Source organism: Sciurus carolinensis, chromosome 1 (genome assembly GCF_902686445.1).
Source record: "Sciurus carolinensis chromosome 1, mSciCar1.2, whole genome shotgun sequence".
Lineage (NCBI taxonomy): Eukaryota > Metazoa > Chordata > Mammalia > Rodentia > Sciuridae > Sciurus > Sciurus carolinensis.
Window position 1 is genome coordinate 168,818,313 of NC_062213.1, and position 12,824 is coordinate 168,831,136.

The 12,824-nt window shown below is 46.0% G+C and overlaps 1 protein-coding gene across 6 annotated transcripts in view; it reads left to right on the plus strand.

Moving 5' to 3' along the window:
• The window catches only part of Ttc39a (tetratricopeptide repeat domain 39A), a 48,843-nt gene that overhangs the window by 11,934 nt on the left and 24,085 nt on the right, over positions 1-12,824 (plus strand). For 5 of the 6 annotated variants that reach the window (XM_047552828.1, XM_047552846.1, XM_047552837.1 and 2 more), the window contains exon 2: positions 6,602-6,706. In XM_047552828.1, the coding sequence (XP_047408784.1) occupies positions 6,602-6,706 (105 nt within the window). Of the gene's footprint in view, positions 1-164; positions 279-6,601; positions 6,707-12,824 lie in introns of those variants that run through there. The other variant, XM_047552844.1, reaches the window with a different exon arrangement.

Below are 12,824 nucleotides of genomic sequence, written 5' to 3' on the forward strand. Positions count from 1 at the left end.
TGTCCAGCTCTACCCCCACCCACTGAGGAATCCTGTGGGACCCACCACATTGCCCCTGTAGCAGTGACAGCTGCTTGCTGCCCAGAGACGACCTGCAGCTCTGCCTTTCTCCTTGGCCCTAGGGGGTAGGGGCAGCTGCTGGGATTTCTGTCTGCTGGCAGGTTGCTGGGCAGAGATCGAACCCCATGTGAGCTGGAACCGGTGACCGCCCTGCTTAGAGCCTCACCACCAGTGACAATATTTGCCAAGGGCCTGAGGCCTAACAAATGAACATTGAGGTGAGGAACCTGGTGCCATCCGGCAACTGGATGCTCCCATAGGACCGGTGGGGGAGTCTCAGGGCTTGGAAGCTGGGTTGCTGGGGAGGGCTGCCTGGTAAGTTTTGCCTTGATCATTTTTGCTATATGACTTAGGCCAAGTCTTTTATCCTTCCTAAACTTTTGGACCCACCTTTGGAAAACATGAGGAGGCTGGGCTAGCTGCTCCCTTCCTGCTGAGGGCTGAAGTTCTTGTATATCTGGAGCTAGTTTAGGTCTCCTTCTGCCCATCTCTGACTGAGCACCACCCCACTCTGGTCTAGGAAAGTGACTTCCAGGAGAGTATGCAGACGTGGAGCAAGGCTTCCATTAAAAAATCCTAGACTTTGGAACTGAAATCCACGTTCATCCCTCTTCTTTATACCTCCACATCCATGCCGGAGTCCCCTCTACAAGCTCCAGGATTCTCTGGGCTCCTCTGGGCTCCTCTGGGCCTGCTATTGGCCTCCAGGGCAGCAAGCTGGCTTTTCCAGCACTGGCAGGCCTTCCTCATACTGAACCACACCAGCCTCCCTGCAGGCTTGTGGGGCCTACTGTTCTTTGAGGCCACATAGGTCTATCTGCCTCTGCCCTGGTAGGATCTGAGCAGTTGAGACCTAAAGCAGGACTATCCCCACCTTCACTATAGACATTTATTCAGTCACTCAACAAACAACTAGACCTGTTTTGGGCCCAACCCTGAGCAGGATGGTCAGTGGTGAACAAAGCAAGCCTCAAATCTCTACCACTTTAAAAATTATGAAATATTTTTAAGCCTTTGGAAAAATATAGCAAATAATAAAATGAACTCCCATGTTCTTGTCTCCCAGCTTTGTCAGATATTAACACTGTGACCCATTTAGAATATGAATTCTTTTTAAGAAATAAACTATAGAAGCCTCCTTGAAAACTCCTTCCCTCCTTCCCTCTCCAGAGATAATTGCCATCCTGAATCTGAATTTTGGTTTTGTCATTTCCCTGTTTTCATTCTTTTGCTGAATATATGAAATGCTAAATGGTAGGTAGATGTTCTTTAAAAATTTACAGAAGTAGAGTCATAGTATGTGTTATCCTGCAGCTTTTTCCTCACTCATTGTCAGGTTTCTAAGGTTTAGCCTTCTTGATCATGCGACTCTGGTTGTCCTTGCCCTGATATATGGCACACCACCCTGTGTAAAGACTCGCATTTATTTACTTACCTTTCTTGTTGGACATTGAGGTGGGTCTCCGTGTGTTGCTGTTCAAATACTGAATATTCTTGCACAGGTGTCCTTTGCACATGTGTTTCTCTGGAGTGCCTCTTAGTAGTATAATTGCCAAGTTATAGGTATGTACTCAATCTTTTAAAGTTACTTAGTTTTATTATAAAATCAGCATTGCTCAGTAAAAGAAACGATGTCAATGTATGTTAGAAAAAAGTTATAATTGCTGACATTTTCTGAGTACTTCCTATTTTGCTTTGCATGATCTTAATCATTATTATTTTTTTTTATTGGTGGATGGGGGGGTACCAGGGATTGAACTCGGGGACACTCAATCACTGAGCCACATCCCCAGCCCTGTTTTTGTATTTTATTTAGAGACAGGGTCTCATTGAGTTACTTAGAGCCTCACCAAGTTGCTTATGGCCTTGCTAAGTTGCTGAGACTGTCTTTGAACTCACAGTCCTCCTGTCTCAGCCTCCAAGCAGCTGGGATTACAGGCCTGTGCCACCAGCAACCAGTTCAGTAATTTTTTATAACACTGGGGGGTAGATACTGTCATTCCCATTCATTGAAGAAGAAACTGAGGCTCATAGAGGTTAAAGAACTTTCTCAGGTTTATCCAGAAAGCAAGTTATTGCTGAAGTGCAACTTGAGTCCAGGGTTGTATGCTTTCAAAATTCTTGTAGACTCCCCTGCAGTGGGTCATGCCACAGGGCACTTGCTTTGTGTGCATCCAAGAGGGACTCTGGAAGGAGAGTCTCAGTCATATTTGCAATTTAGAAAGGTCACTTTGGAAGTGGACCTGTTACTTCACTCTTGGAGCCAAAGTCCCCCACTCCCAGGATGGAGCAGGGTTAAAAAGTCAGTTCTGGCTCCAGTTTTCTCCTTGAGTAACTTTACTTCCCTGTCCCACACCCACCTAACCCTGACTGAGTTTGGGATGGGAGCTTTTTCAGCTGGGACTGAGGATCGTCTAGCTACCCCATTCTGACTCTGCCTATGAAGCACCAAGGTAGCAGTCCAGGTGACAACAGATGGGATGTGGGAGGCAAGAGGAGAGTGAGGCTGTGGCTCCAGGGTACCTGATGCTTGCTTCCACTCTGTCCTGTTCCTATTTCATGTGGGTCTTAAGTGGATGGAATCTGAATGGGAAAGTCCTACCACCACAATGCTAAAGTTCCTGGAGTTGGTCACTAGCCCTGTTCCATTCTCCACCCATCCCAGTGCCTCCCTTGCCCACCTTCCCATCCCTGTCTCAGTGTTCCCAAGGAGATGGCTCCTCACCACAAACCCATCACTTGCTTACCTGAGGGTTCCCTAAAGGAGAACCACCTTGAAGACACAGCCTGTGGAGGAGCAGGGGCAAGATTTGGAACACTGAGTATGCAGAAAGCTTTTGTCTTCTCCCAAGCTGCTGGGAGGGGCCACACTTGGTTCCCTCTTCACTGCCTTCACTCCCTTATCTGTCAAATGCAGATAAGAGTGCTTGCTAGCAGGAGGATTAGTGAGATAATGCAGTCACCAATTTAGATAAAACTGGAATGATATTCTCTTGGTGGTGAGGGGATGGTTTTAATGCTATTTTTAAGTCAAGTGGGGCCCATGTCCCCCTTTCCTGAGCTCCCCAGCCAGCCCCCACCTCACCTCTCCATCTAGCAACCTTTTTGGAGCCTCTGTCTCCCAGCCCTTCGAGACTACCTATGCCTCCAACTGCTGTACAGGTGTGGTGCGTCTAGCCCCTTGCACAGTTTCCCCTTCTTGCACTTCTTACTCCATCTTATCTGCATTGAAAGAGAGAGAGAGAGAGAGAGAGAGAGAGAGAGAGAGAGAGAGAGAGAGAGAGAGAGTGTGTTGGGTAATAATCCCATTGCATAGGGCATTTTAAGAGTTCAAGGAGAGCTATTGAACACCCAGGGTGGTAGGTGCTCACTCCCTCCCCTTTTTGATTCATTCGTCCAACAGAGCTGAATGGATTGAGCATTAGTTGCTAGGCTGGGCTCTGGGCACGAAGGAAGACAGACACATCCAGGCCTTGTGAGGAAAGGGCTGGGGCAACTTAGGTTGGGACTTTTTAGACGATGAAAAAGAACCGAGTCTTTGCCCTGCAAGGAATGGGGAGCCAGTGAAGGATTTGAAGTCCTGGAGTGACATGGTCAGATCTGGTTTTTAAATAGACATTTGGTTATAAAAAAGGGATGGATTAGAGGGAATAATGTTTCCAACATTCTGCCTCCAAAAAAACCATTGGGTGGATAAATGGGATACACCAAGCATCCTTTATGACACATTTCATACTCCCCCAGAAGTAGCAAATCCTCTCAAGCCAAGAATGAAGAGGGAGCTGGAGTCAGGCTGATAATGAGATGAAGCCACAGCAACCTTAGGGTACTTGCAGGTTCAGAAACCTAGACCCTTCAATACCGACAGCCACATAAGGGATGGGAGATGAGGTCTTGGGTCTGAGCAGGTACAGTAGTATGAAGAATTAGCACATAGTCCTCTTCCCCCTCATAAATGTGGGACTTGAAGGCCTCCAGCCTCAGTGACTAGGAGAATTGGCCAGAGAAATGATCATCCACCAACAAAGGGAGACAACAGTTCTGGTGGGGAAAAAAAGGCTCTCTAGAAAGTTCTAAATATTGATCTGCCCTGACACAATGCTGGGTTTGAATGCGCACCACTTTTGTGGTCCTAGAATTCATAAACAAGAAAAGCGACTTAAGTGGTCTCAGTGTGTCAGTGTCTCAGGGAACTTGGCTGGAGTAAATGAAAGTCTTTTTTGGAGGGATGCACCCTTGTCCCAAGGTCCCTCTGACAATGATGAATTCATGATTAAATTATAAAACATGAGGAAACAAGCCATTATGATCAGCATGCACTAGGAACATGTAGCAGTTTATCTGAGAGTCTTAAATGCTAGAATTAGCAGATACAGAATATAAATAATTGTGCTTAAGAATTGTGGATACATTGAAACAGGCATGGTGATGCATACCTATGATCCCAGCAATTCAGGAGGCCGAAGCAAGAGAATCTCAAGTTTGAGACCAGTCTCAGCAACTTAGTGAGACCCTGTCTCAAAAATAAAAAGGACCGGGGATGTAGCTCAGTGTAAAGTACCACTGGGTTCTATTCCCAGTACCAAAAAAAGAAAAAAAAAAAAAAAAAAAGAGGGAGAAATTGAAGAACTTGAAACAATAAGCAGGTAACAAAATACTATCTAAAATACCCAAAACATACTTGAAAAAGAACCAAGTAGAATTTCTGGAAAGGAAAAATATAATAATCAACATGAGAAACTCAGATAGTAAAGAAACAAGTTGAGAGACATGAAATAGGGAATAAAATTGTCTAGCAGAGAAGAGAGAAGGGGTAGGAGGTGACCAGAGTGGAAGGAGAGTATTTCAACAGACTTGGGTAAAGATGATAGAGATTTGGGCCACTGGGCGTGGAAAGGGGTAAATTTTTTTTTTTTTTTTTTTTTTTTAGTGGTGGTGGGGTACTAGGGACTTAACCCAGGGGCACTTTATCACTGAGCTACATCCAAGCTCATTTTATTTTTTATTTTGAGACAGGATCTCCCTAAGTTGCTTAGGGCCTTGCTAAGTTGCTGAGGCTGCCCTCGAGCTCATAATCTCCCTGCCTCAACTGCCCAGGTCTCTGGTATTACAGGGGTGGGGCACCATGCTGGGCAAGAGGGTGGTTTTGAGACATTTAGGTAGTACAATTGATAGTACTTGGTGATGTAGTGGATGACGAAGGCCTGTGAGAGGGGTATGTCAAGGATAACTGTCAGAACTGGGGTTGAGGCTCAGTGGTAGAGTGCTTGCCTAGCATGTGTGAGGCACTGGGTTCAATCCTCAGCACCACATAAAAATAAGTAAATCAAATAAAGGTATTGTGTCCATCTACAACTAAAAAATTATTTAAAAAAGGATAACTATCAGATTTCTGGCTTGAGAAACTGGGGAGAGATGTGTCACTAATTAAAATGGCAGAACTGAGAGAGAACACATTTGGGAGAATGAATAGGAGTTTAAACAGGACACATCTCACTTTGCCTGGGAAAAGCTGCTGATGAATTGCAGAGGAAGCACTAGAGTTGGGCCTCAAGGTATGTGTAGTTTACCTAGTGGAGAAGAAGAGTTCTCTTATTTTTTGGGGAACAGGATTTCCCTTCAATTATATCACTAAGCTCCTTCCTGGAACCTTCCTTCACTCACAAGAGATCCCTTGAGAAGGATCATTCTCTGTCAAATAGACCTCTGGGATCTTCCTCATTTCACATCTAATTTTTTAGATGGGAGTGCTGAAGCCCAGAAAAGTTAGGGACTTGTTTTCCTGGTTTCGACTCCTGTTTTTTCAGTTATTCATTCACCTCACATATATGTTAAAAGCCAATTTTGTGTCAGATCCTAGGTGATGGAGATACAGCAGTGATCAAAACTAAGGTTCCTCTCTTTTAGGTGCTTATATTTTAGTGGAGAGAGAGACAGACAGACAGACAAACCATAAACACAAAAATATATCACATGTCAAAGAATGATAAGAACCTCAGAGAACTGTAGGGACTGGGGGTGCAGGTGTGCGAGAGGTGTGACTGGGAAGGTGAGACCTGAGTATGGAATGCCTGGGCTGTTCCTACAGGTCTGCTGCCCCTCATGGCCCATTATGACAGTGTTCGGGGTTCTAGAGTGCAGGCCTGAGAGGCAGGAGGAATCCCGGAGAAGGAGGGAGAGAGGGACAGAGAGGGACTTTGTGGGTGGGCTGCACCCCCCTGGGGGGGGCAGCAGAACCCAATGGGTCAAAAAGGTCACAAGGACTACCATTGCCCTCGTGCAGGGTAAGATACGTTTATTCCTGAGGCTTTCTTATCTTACCCCCTATTCTCAGCCCCTCCCCCAGATCTCAGATGGTACCCCCTTCTGCTCCTCTTCTCACCACTGGGGACATTGAGAGGTGGGTCCAAATTGTCCCTGCATCCCAGTACTGAGTGGGCAGCCTGGAAGGGCTTGGGAAAGGAATCCAAGGCTAACCAGAGAGGTGGAGTGGTCAGGAGGGTCTGAGGCTCCAGGGTCAGGCTCATGTCTCTCCCCTCAGGACTCCTGTGAGCAACCTCCATGAGGCCCTGGACCAGTGCATGACGGCCCTGGACCTGTTCCTCACCAACCAGTTCTCAGAAGCACTCAGCTACCTCAAGCCCAGGTGAGCTTAAGCCCCAGTAGGGTGGGGGGGCAGAGCTGCGCATGCACATGTGTGTGCAAATATATGTGTACAGATGGGGCATGTTGGTCATGGAGAACCAGAGGCTTTGTGTGACAAGAACCTCATTTAACTCAATGCCTTCAACTTTCTGGGTCACCGTGACCACTGAGAAGTCCCATGAAATGGCCCAGGCTCCCTGTCCCACAGCCTGTGAGCCTCTAAGGCCTTCTCCAAGGTCTCTGTGACTTTATTTGCCTCTTCCCATTTCTTTTCTTGTTCCTGCTGAGTCTGTTGGGGCTTCTCCCCATCAGCTATCACAGTCGCTTTGCTCACTTTCCCTGGTGCACTTGGGTTGCCTACCTCCTGAGCATCACGGTAATAATGAGCACTGCTCCTTTAATCAATTCCTCCAGTGTTTGCTGTCTTATTCTTGATAATATGCATATACTGCTTTTTCTTATCATTTTTCTTTGTTTTTAAAATTGAGATGTACTTCTTATTCCATGAAAGTCATCTTTTTTTTTTTTTTTTACTTTTTATCTCATACTTCAATTACATTTTAAAAAAAAATTCTTTTGGTCATCAATGGATCTTTATTTGATTTATTTATATGTGGTGCTGAGAATCGAACCCAGTGCCTCACATATGCTAGGCAAGCTCTCCACCACTGAACTACAACCCCAGCCCTGCTTACATTCTTTATTTGCTGTTTCTCTCTTTTTAAAAATTGGCTCTTTTTAGTTATACACAACAGTAGAATCCATTTTGACATAATTATACAAGCATGGAATATCTTATGAAAGCCACCTTTTTTTACTTAACACTTTTAAACCTCATCTCTTGGTAGACAGAATTTAGCTTTCTTACACATTTGCCCCACTCTTCCCCTCATCCTTCTCATATCATTTTATCACAAATATTGACAAAATCAATAATCAATATTTACATTATTATATTTTTGTATTTTTTTTGTTGCAGAGATAGGTTGTGTAATAGTTCGATGTTTCCTTGCCTAATTTGCTACACATTTAATCTTAACTCTTTATAATCACTCCACCAGCTGATCCTATTTTGAGTTTTTTTTTTTTTTTTTTTTTTTGCGGTGCTGGGGATCGAACCCAGGGCCTTGTGCTTGCAAGGCAAGCACTCTACCAACTGAGCTATCTCCCCAGCCCTCCTATTATGAGTTTTTCCCTAAATGTCCAACATGCCAAGTGAGCTCTCAGTCCCTGTTTTTCCTGGAAACCTGGGTGGAGGCGTCTCCAGGCCACCTCCCATCTGCCCCTCAAGCTCTTGTTGCCTCTCTGCTGTTTCTTTGAGCCCAGGTCTTCCTCCCACATCTTCTACCTCATTTTGTCAGAACATGTCCTCTAGAAATTTCCTAACAGAGTTGCAGGAGTTTGAAGGCATCGGCCCTGCTTTCTAGCATCTTCTGTCTCTGTGTCTAATTCTACTTTTCATGTGATCTTTTTTCCTTCTCTAGAAATATTTAGGATCTTCTCTTTTATTCTTGAAAATCTGGGGTTTCACAGTGATGTGCTGAAACAAAAGTCATATTTTATCCCATTTTATTTTCGGCGGGGAGAGACTCAGTTCTAGGAAATCCCTTCATATTCTGTTTCTCTTTCCTGGCTTTCTTTAGATCAGTCCTTTTCTAAGACTCTTATCTCCCCTTCCCCTTTTTGATCCTTTATCTTTTTCTTCCTCCAATTTTTGGGAATTCCCTTTACCTTATCTTTAAGTCCTTGTATTGACTGCTCTACAATTATGTGATAATTTTTGAGTATTCTGCATTGTTCTCTAGCTCTTCTTTTTTCCTATAACATCTTATTCTTGATTTATGGGTGTATCATATTTTTTATAGTTACATTTGGAATGTGAGGTCCTGTACAACAGAACCTGACATAGTAAGTTTTCTAATTTATCATGGTTGTTGTTATTATCACCACAGCTTATTATCCCTTTCTAAAACCCTCTGTTCTTTTCCCATGATCTTTATTCTTTTCATATGATCTTGGCTTCTCCAGTTTACTGAATTCTGTCTAATGGTGGGAACCCTCCTCTCATGGGGTTTTTTTCTCAGATACCTGATGATTCCTGGTCATAGTTAATAGTTAAAGGTCAAAGTTAATGGTCAAAGGCCAGCTGGAAAGCCTGTGCCAAGTAGCCTTGTGATTGGTGAGATTGATTCTTGGATGCTCTGGCAGAGAGCTACTGTCCCCCAGATGTCAGCGTCTCGTGTGTTCCAGCTTCCTGAGAAGAATCCTCCATTTCTAAGCCTAGACAGAGAACCCAGGGCTGCCTGAGTCCTGAGGTGCTAGGAGGAGGCTGGGATCCAATCATGTCACCTGTCTATTTTCCTTTAACCTCCCTCTCTTCAGTGGTAGGATAGCCTCTATATTGCTATACCCAAATCCCAAATAGTGCTATTTCCCAATAGCAATGCCCAGGTAGGGTTACTGGTTTCTACAAGTCCCAGATCAGGCTGTTCACTTTCTCTAGAGTTGACTGGCCCATCATTCTGTTGTCTGGGCTCAGGACCCAGCCTCTGGGGTGTGGTGATCAGAATGAGTCTTTCTGGAGCTATCCTACACCTCATTCCCACCCTCTGAGGGAAACCCGGTGAACCAGGCAGGCCGGGCCCCATCCTGCTCCATCAATAATGTCCAGGCTTCCTTCCCAATAGTTGTTCATTTTTTGTTTTGTGGTACTGGGGGTTGAACCTAGGGATGCTCCGTATTGAGCTACACCCCTAGCCTTTTTTCTTACTTTTTATTTTGAGACAAGGTCTTACTAAGTTGCTGAGGCTGGCCTTGAACTTCGCAATCCTTCTTCCTTAGCCTCCTGAATCTCTGGAATTGTATCATGTGCCACTGTACCTGGCCCCTTCCCAATAGTTTTGGAAGACTTCTTGCTCCCACTTCCATCATGGTCATTTCCTGACTCTCATTGTCCTGGAACCCAGAACATAGCCACCTCCTGCACTGGAAACTGGCTATCCCAGGACTATACCACCATGCCTTAAGCACTCACACTGGCCTTTCTCCTTATGCCCTGAGGCCCATTGAAGACCCCGTCACACCTTGGTTTAACTCTAGACTGTCCTGCAGACTTAGGGCCAACAGAAGAAAATGAGAGCATAGAGAAAAAATATACCAAAACCCCCACTAAAAGCACACGGCATATTATACCCAGGCCCTTAATCTGAACCTTCCAAAAGGTCCCCAGGAGGGATTTCCCTCCTCCCCTCCCTCACCGCAGGGGAGCACTCCAAAGACAAACCCTCACCCTAAAGGAGGTACCCTGAAAAACCAGTCTTCCCAGGGGTCCCCTCTTACCTCGCATGTAGAGCAGGGTAGCCTCAGTGCAGCCCTGAGTCTGAGTGCTTTCCCACAGGTGGTAGCGTCAATAGCACACTCTCCCTACCTTGCCTTGGACAACCAAGAATGCCTCCAAAATTGCCAAAAGTCCCGAGGGGAGCAAAATTATGTCCCACCTTGTGATAGTCAAAACATGTTTCTAAAGTTGCCAGATGTCCTTGAGGGGCATGTTGTGGGACAAAAAAAAAAAATACCTTGCCACCTCCACTGAGAACCACTGGTTTAGGGAAAATGATTCTTGCTAAAAAATGTTCCCCAGTCCCCATTTGTAGCTTCTGAAGCTTCAAGAGAGGTTGGGATTCAATTTCATTCACTGTCACATGTTGTCTTGTTTAATTGTTCATCTTAGCTGTGGGGGATGTTAACCCACTCTTACTCCCTGGGGAAGGCACTAGGTTTACCAAGTTCCCTTCCTTATGTCTGTGCTGCTAACTTAGCTCTGTATCTGTCTAGAAGTACTGTCTCTGGAACATGGAGGCTACCCTGATAATTTTCTCAGTGAATCAATGATCATGGTTCATAAGTGGCAGAGCCGGGATTCAAATCAGGGCCACCTGGCCCACAGCCCCTCTCTGACCCCTGTGCTCTCTTGGGTCTTGGCAGGGTGGAGGCGGTCACCTTGCATAGGAGGGCCTCTCCACTGGGAGTGAAGAGGTAGGAGAGAGTGTGCATAGACCTGCATGTGCCTGGGCGCAGGAAGCTCAGGGTGTGTCCATATGGATGTCCTGGAATTTCTCTGAGGGTTAGGTCACCTGATGAGACTGAGGGGTCAGGCAGTGAGGGGTGGGACACAGGGAGAGAAAAAGTTGTTTCTGAGTGGTGTGACAGGCCCGGCTGGGCCCCTAGCCTGGGGTGTGCCTGTCTGCCAGGTGACTCTCTCGAAGTGCTCAGTGGCAGTGTGAAAGCAGGGGGCAGTCCTGCAGTCCCTGGACTGGGGTTCCTAACTGGGGGCATCAGAAGGTCAGAGGACTTAGCCCTGAGTATTCTGACTAGAGAAGGGCTGGTATGAGGAAGGTAGGCTGAGGGGTCCAGAAAAGGAGACGGGTTAGAGGTAGGGGACAGGGTAGTGGGAGTGAGGAGCAAAGACAGGAAGCTAGGGAAACTGTGGTTGGGAGGGTGCTGGCATCCTTTAAAGCTCCAGAAGCAGAGCCATTCTGCATGATGAAGATGAGGTCAAGGTGCCATCCAGGGGAAGGGAGTGTAGGAGGGAACAATACCTCATGAATTCCCCCATGAGGTGTCCTGGGGCTCTAGTACAGTGCAAGACATGGGCTGTTGTCAGGTCCCTGCAGGGGAACAGTGAAAATATGATAAGCCTTGCTGAGAGCTACACAGGGACCCTAACTCATGTGGGGTCAGGAAGGCTTTGGTGCCCACTGCATAATTTTTTTTTTCTTTTTTTGTTTGTTTCGTTTAGTGTGTGTGTGTGTGTATGTGTGCACGCATACGCGTGCGAGTGCATGTGCCCTCATGTGCACACCTGTATGCTAGGAATTGAATCCAGGGACACTTTACCACTGAGCCACATCCCTAGCCCTTTTTTATTTTTTTATTTTGAGACCAGGTCTTGCTAAGTTGCTTAGAGCATCACTAAGTTGCTGAAGCTGGCCTGGAACTTGAAATTCTCCTGCCTCAGCCTCCTGAGTTGCTGGGGTTACAGATGTATGCCACTGTCCTGGCTTTTATTTTTTATGTTGAGATAGGGTCTTGCTAAATAGCCTTGAACTTGGAATCTTCCTGCTTCAGTCTCTTCAGTCTCTTGAGTTGCTGGGATCATGCTTAGCAAGACACATAATTTTTAGACCCCATCACAAAACGAAAATGTGGGGTCATTTGTTCCCATATTATTAAGAATTTTGAACTGGGTACAGTGGCACATACCTGTAATCCCAGCAACTCCAGAGGCTAAAGCAGGAGGATCACAAGTTCAGAGCCAGCCTCAGCAATTTAGTAAGACCCTAAGCAACTCAGTGAGACCCTGTCTCTGAATAAAATACAAAAAGGACTGAGGACATGGCTCAGTGGTTAAGTGCCCCTGAGTTCAATCCCTGGTACCAAAAGGGAAAAAAAAAAAAAAAGAATTTTGAGGCAATGACAACAGAGAATCAAACCAAACACGGGATCTCTTTATTTATTTAGTTGTAGATTAACACAATACCTTTATTTTATTTTATTTTTTATGTGGTGCTGAGAATTGAACCCAGTGCCTCACATATGTGTGGCAAGCACTCTACCACTGAGCCACAATCACAGCCCCAAATGTGGGACCTTTTTAGGTGCAACGCTCTGTGCAGCAGAACAGATCAAATACCTATGAAACTGACCTTGAAAGGCTTCCTGGAAAAAGTGACATTTACACTGAGATGGGCTGGATGAGAAGTAGGCTGTATGGTGAGGGAGTTTGCAGGCAGAAGGAACAGTCTGTCCATGAGCCTGGCAGTGAATGAGGCTCTGGTGCATTTGAGGATGGAGACCCTCAACCTGGCCAGAGTCCCAGCAGGGGAGGGTTCCAGCAGGAAGGTGAATGGGATGTGTAGTCCCCTGGAAACAGCTTGTCTTCAGAGGGCAGTGAGGTGAGGGCTGAGAGGACCAGGATGAGGGACCAGGAAGTGGGAGCTCTGATGAGGAAGGAGTAGAGACAAGGTGAAGCAGAGGGCTGTGTCTGCCTCTAGACATACTTGGGAAGTGAGGCCCCAGGCTGGAGTTGGGGGTCCAGGAAGGAGCAGTGCGAGTTGGGT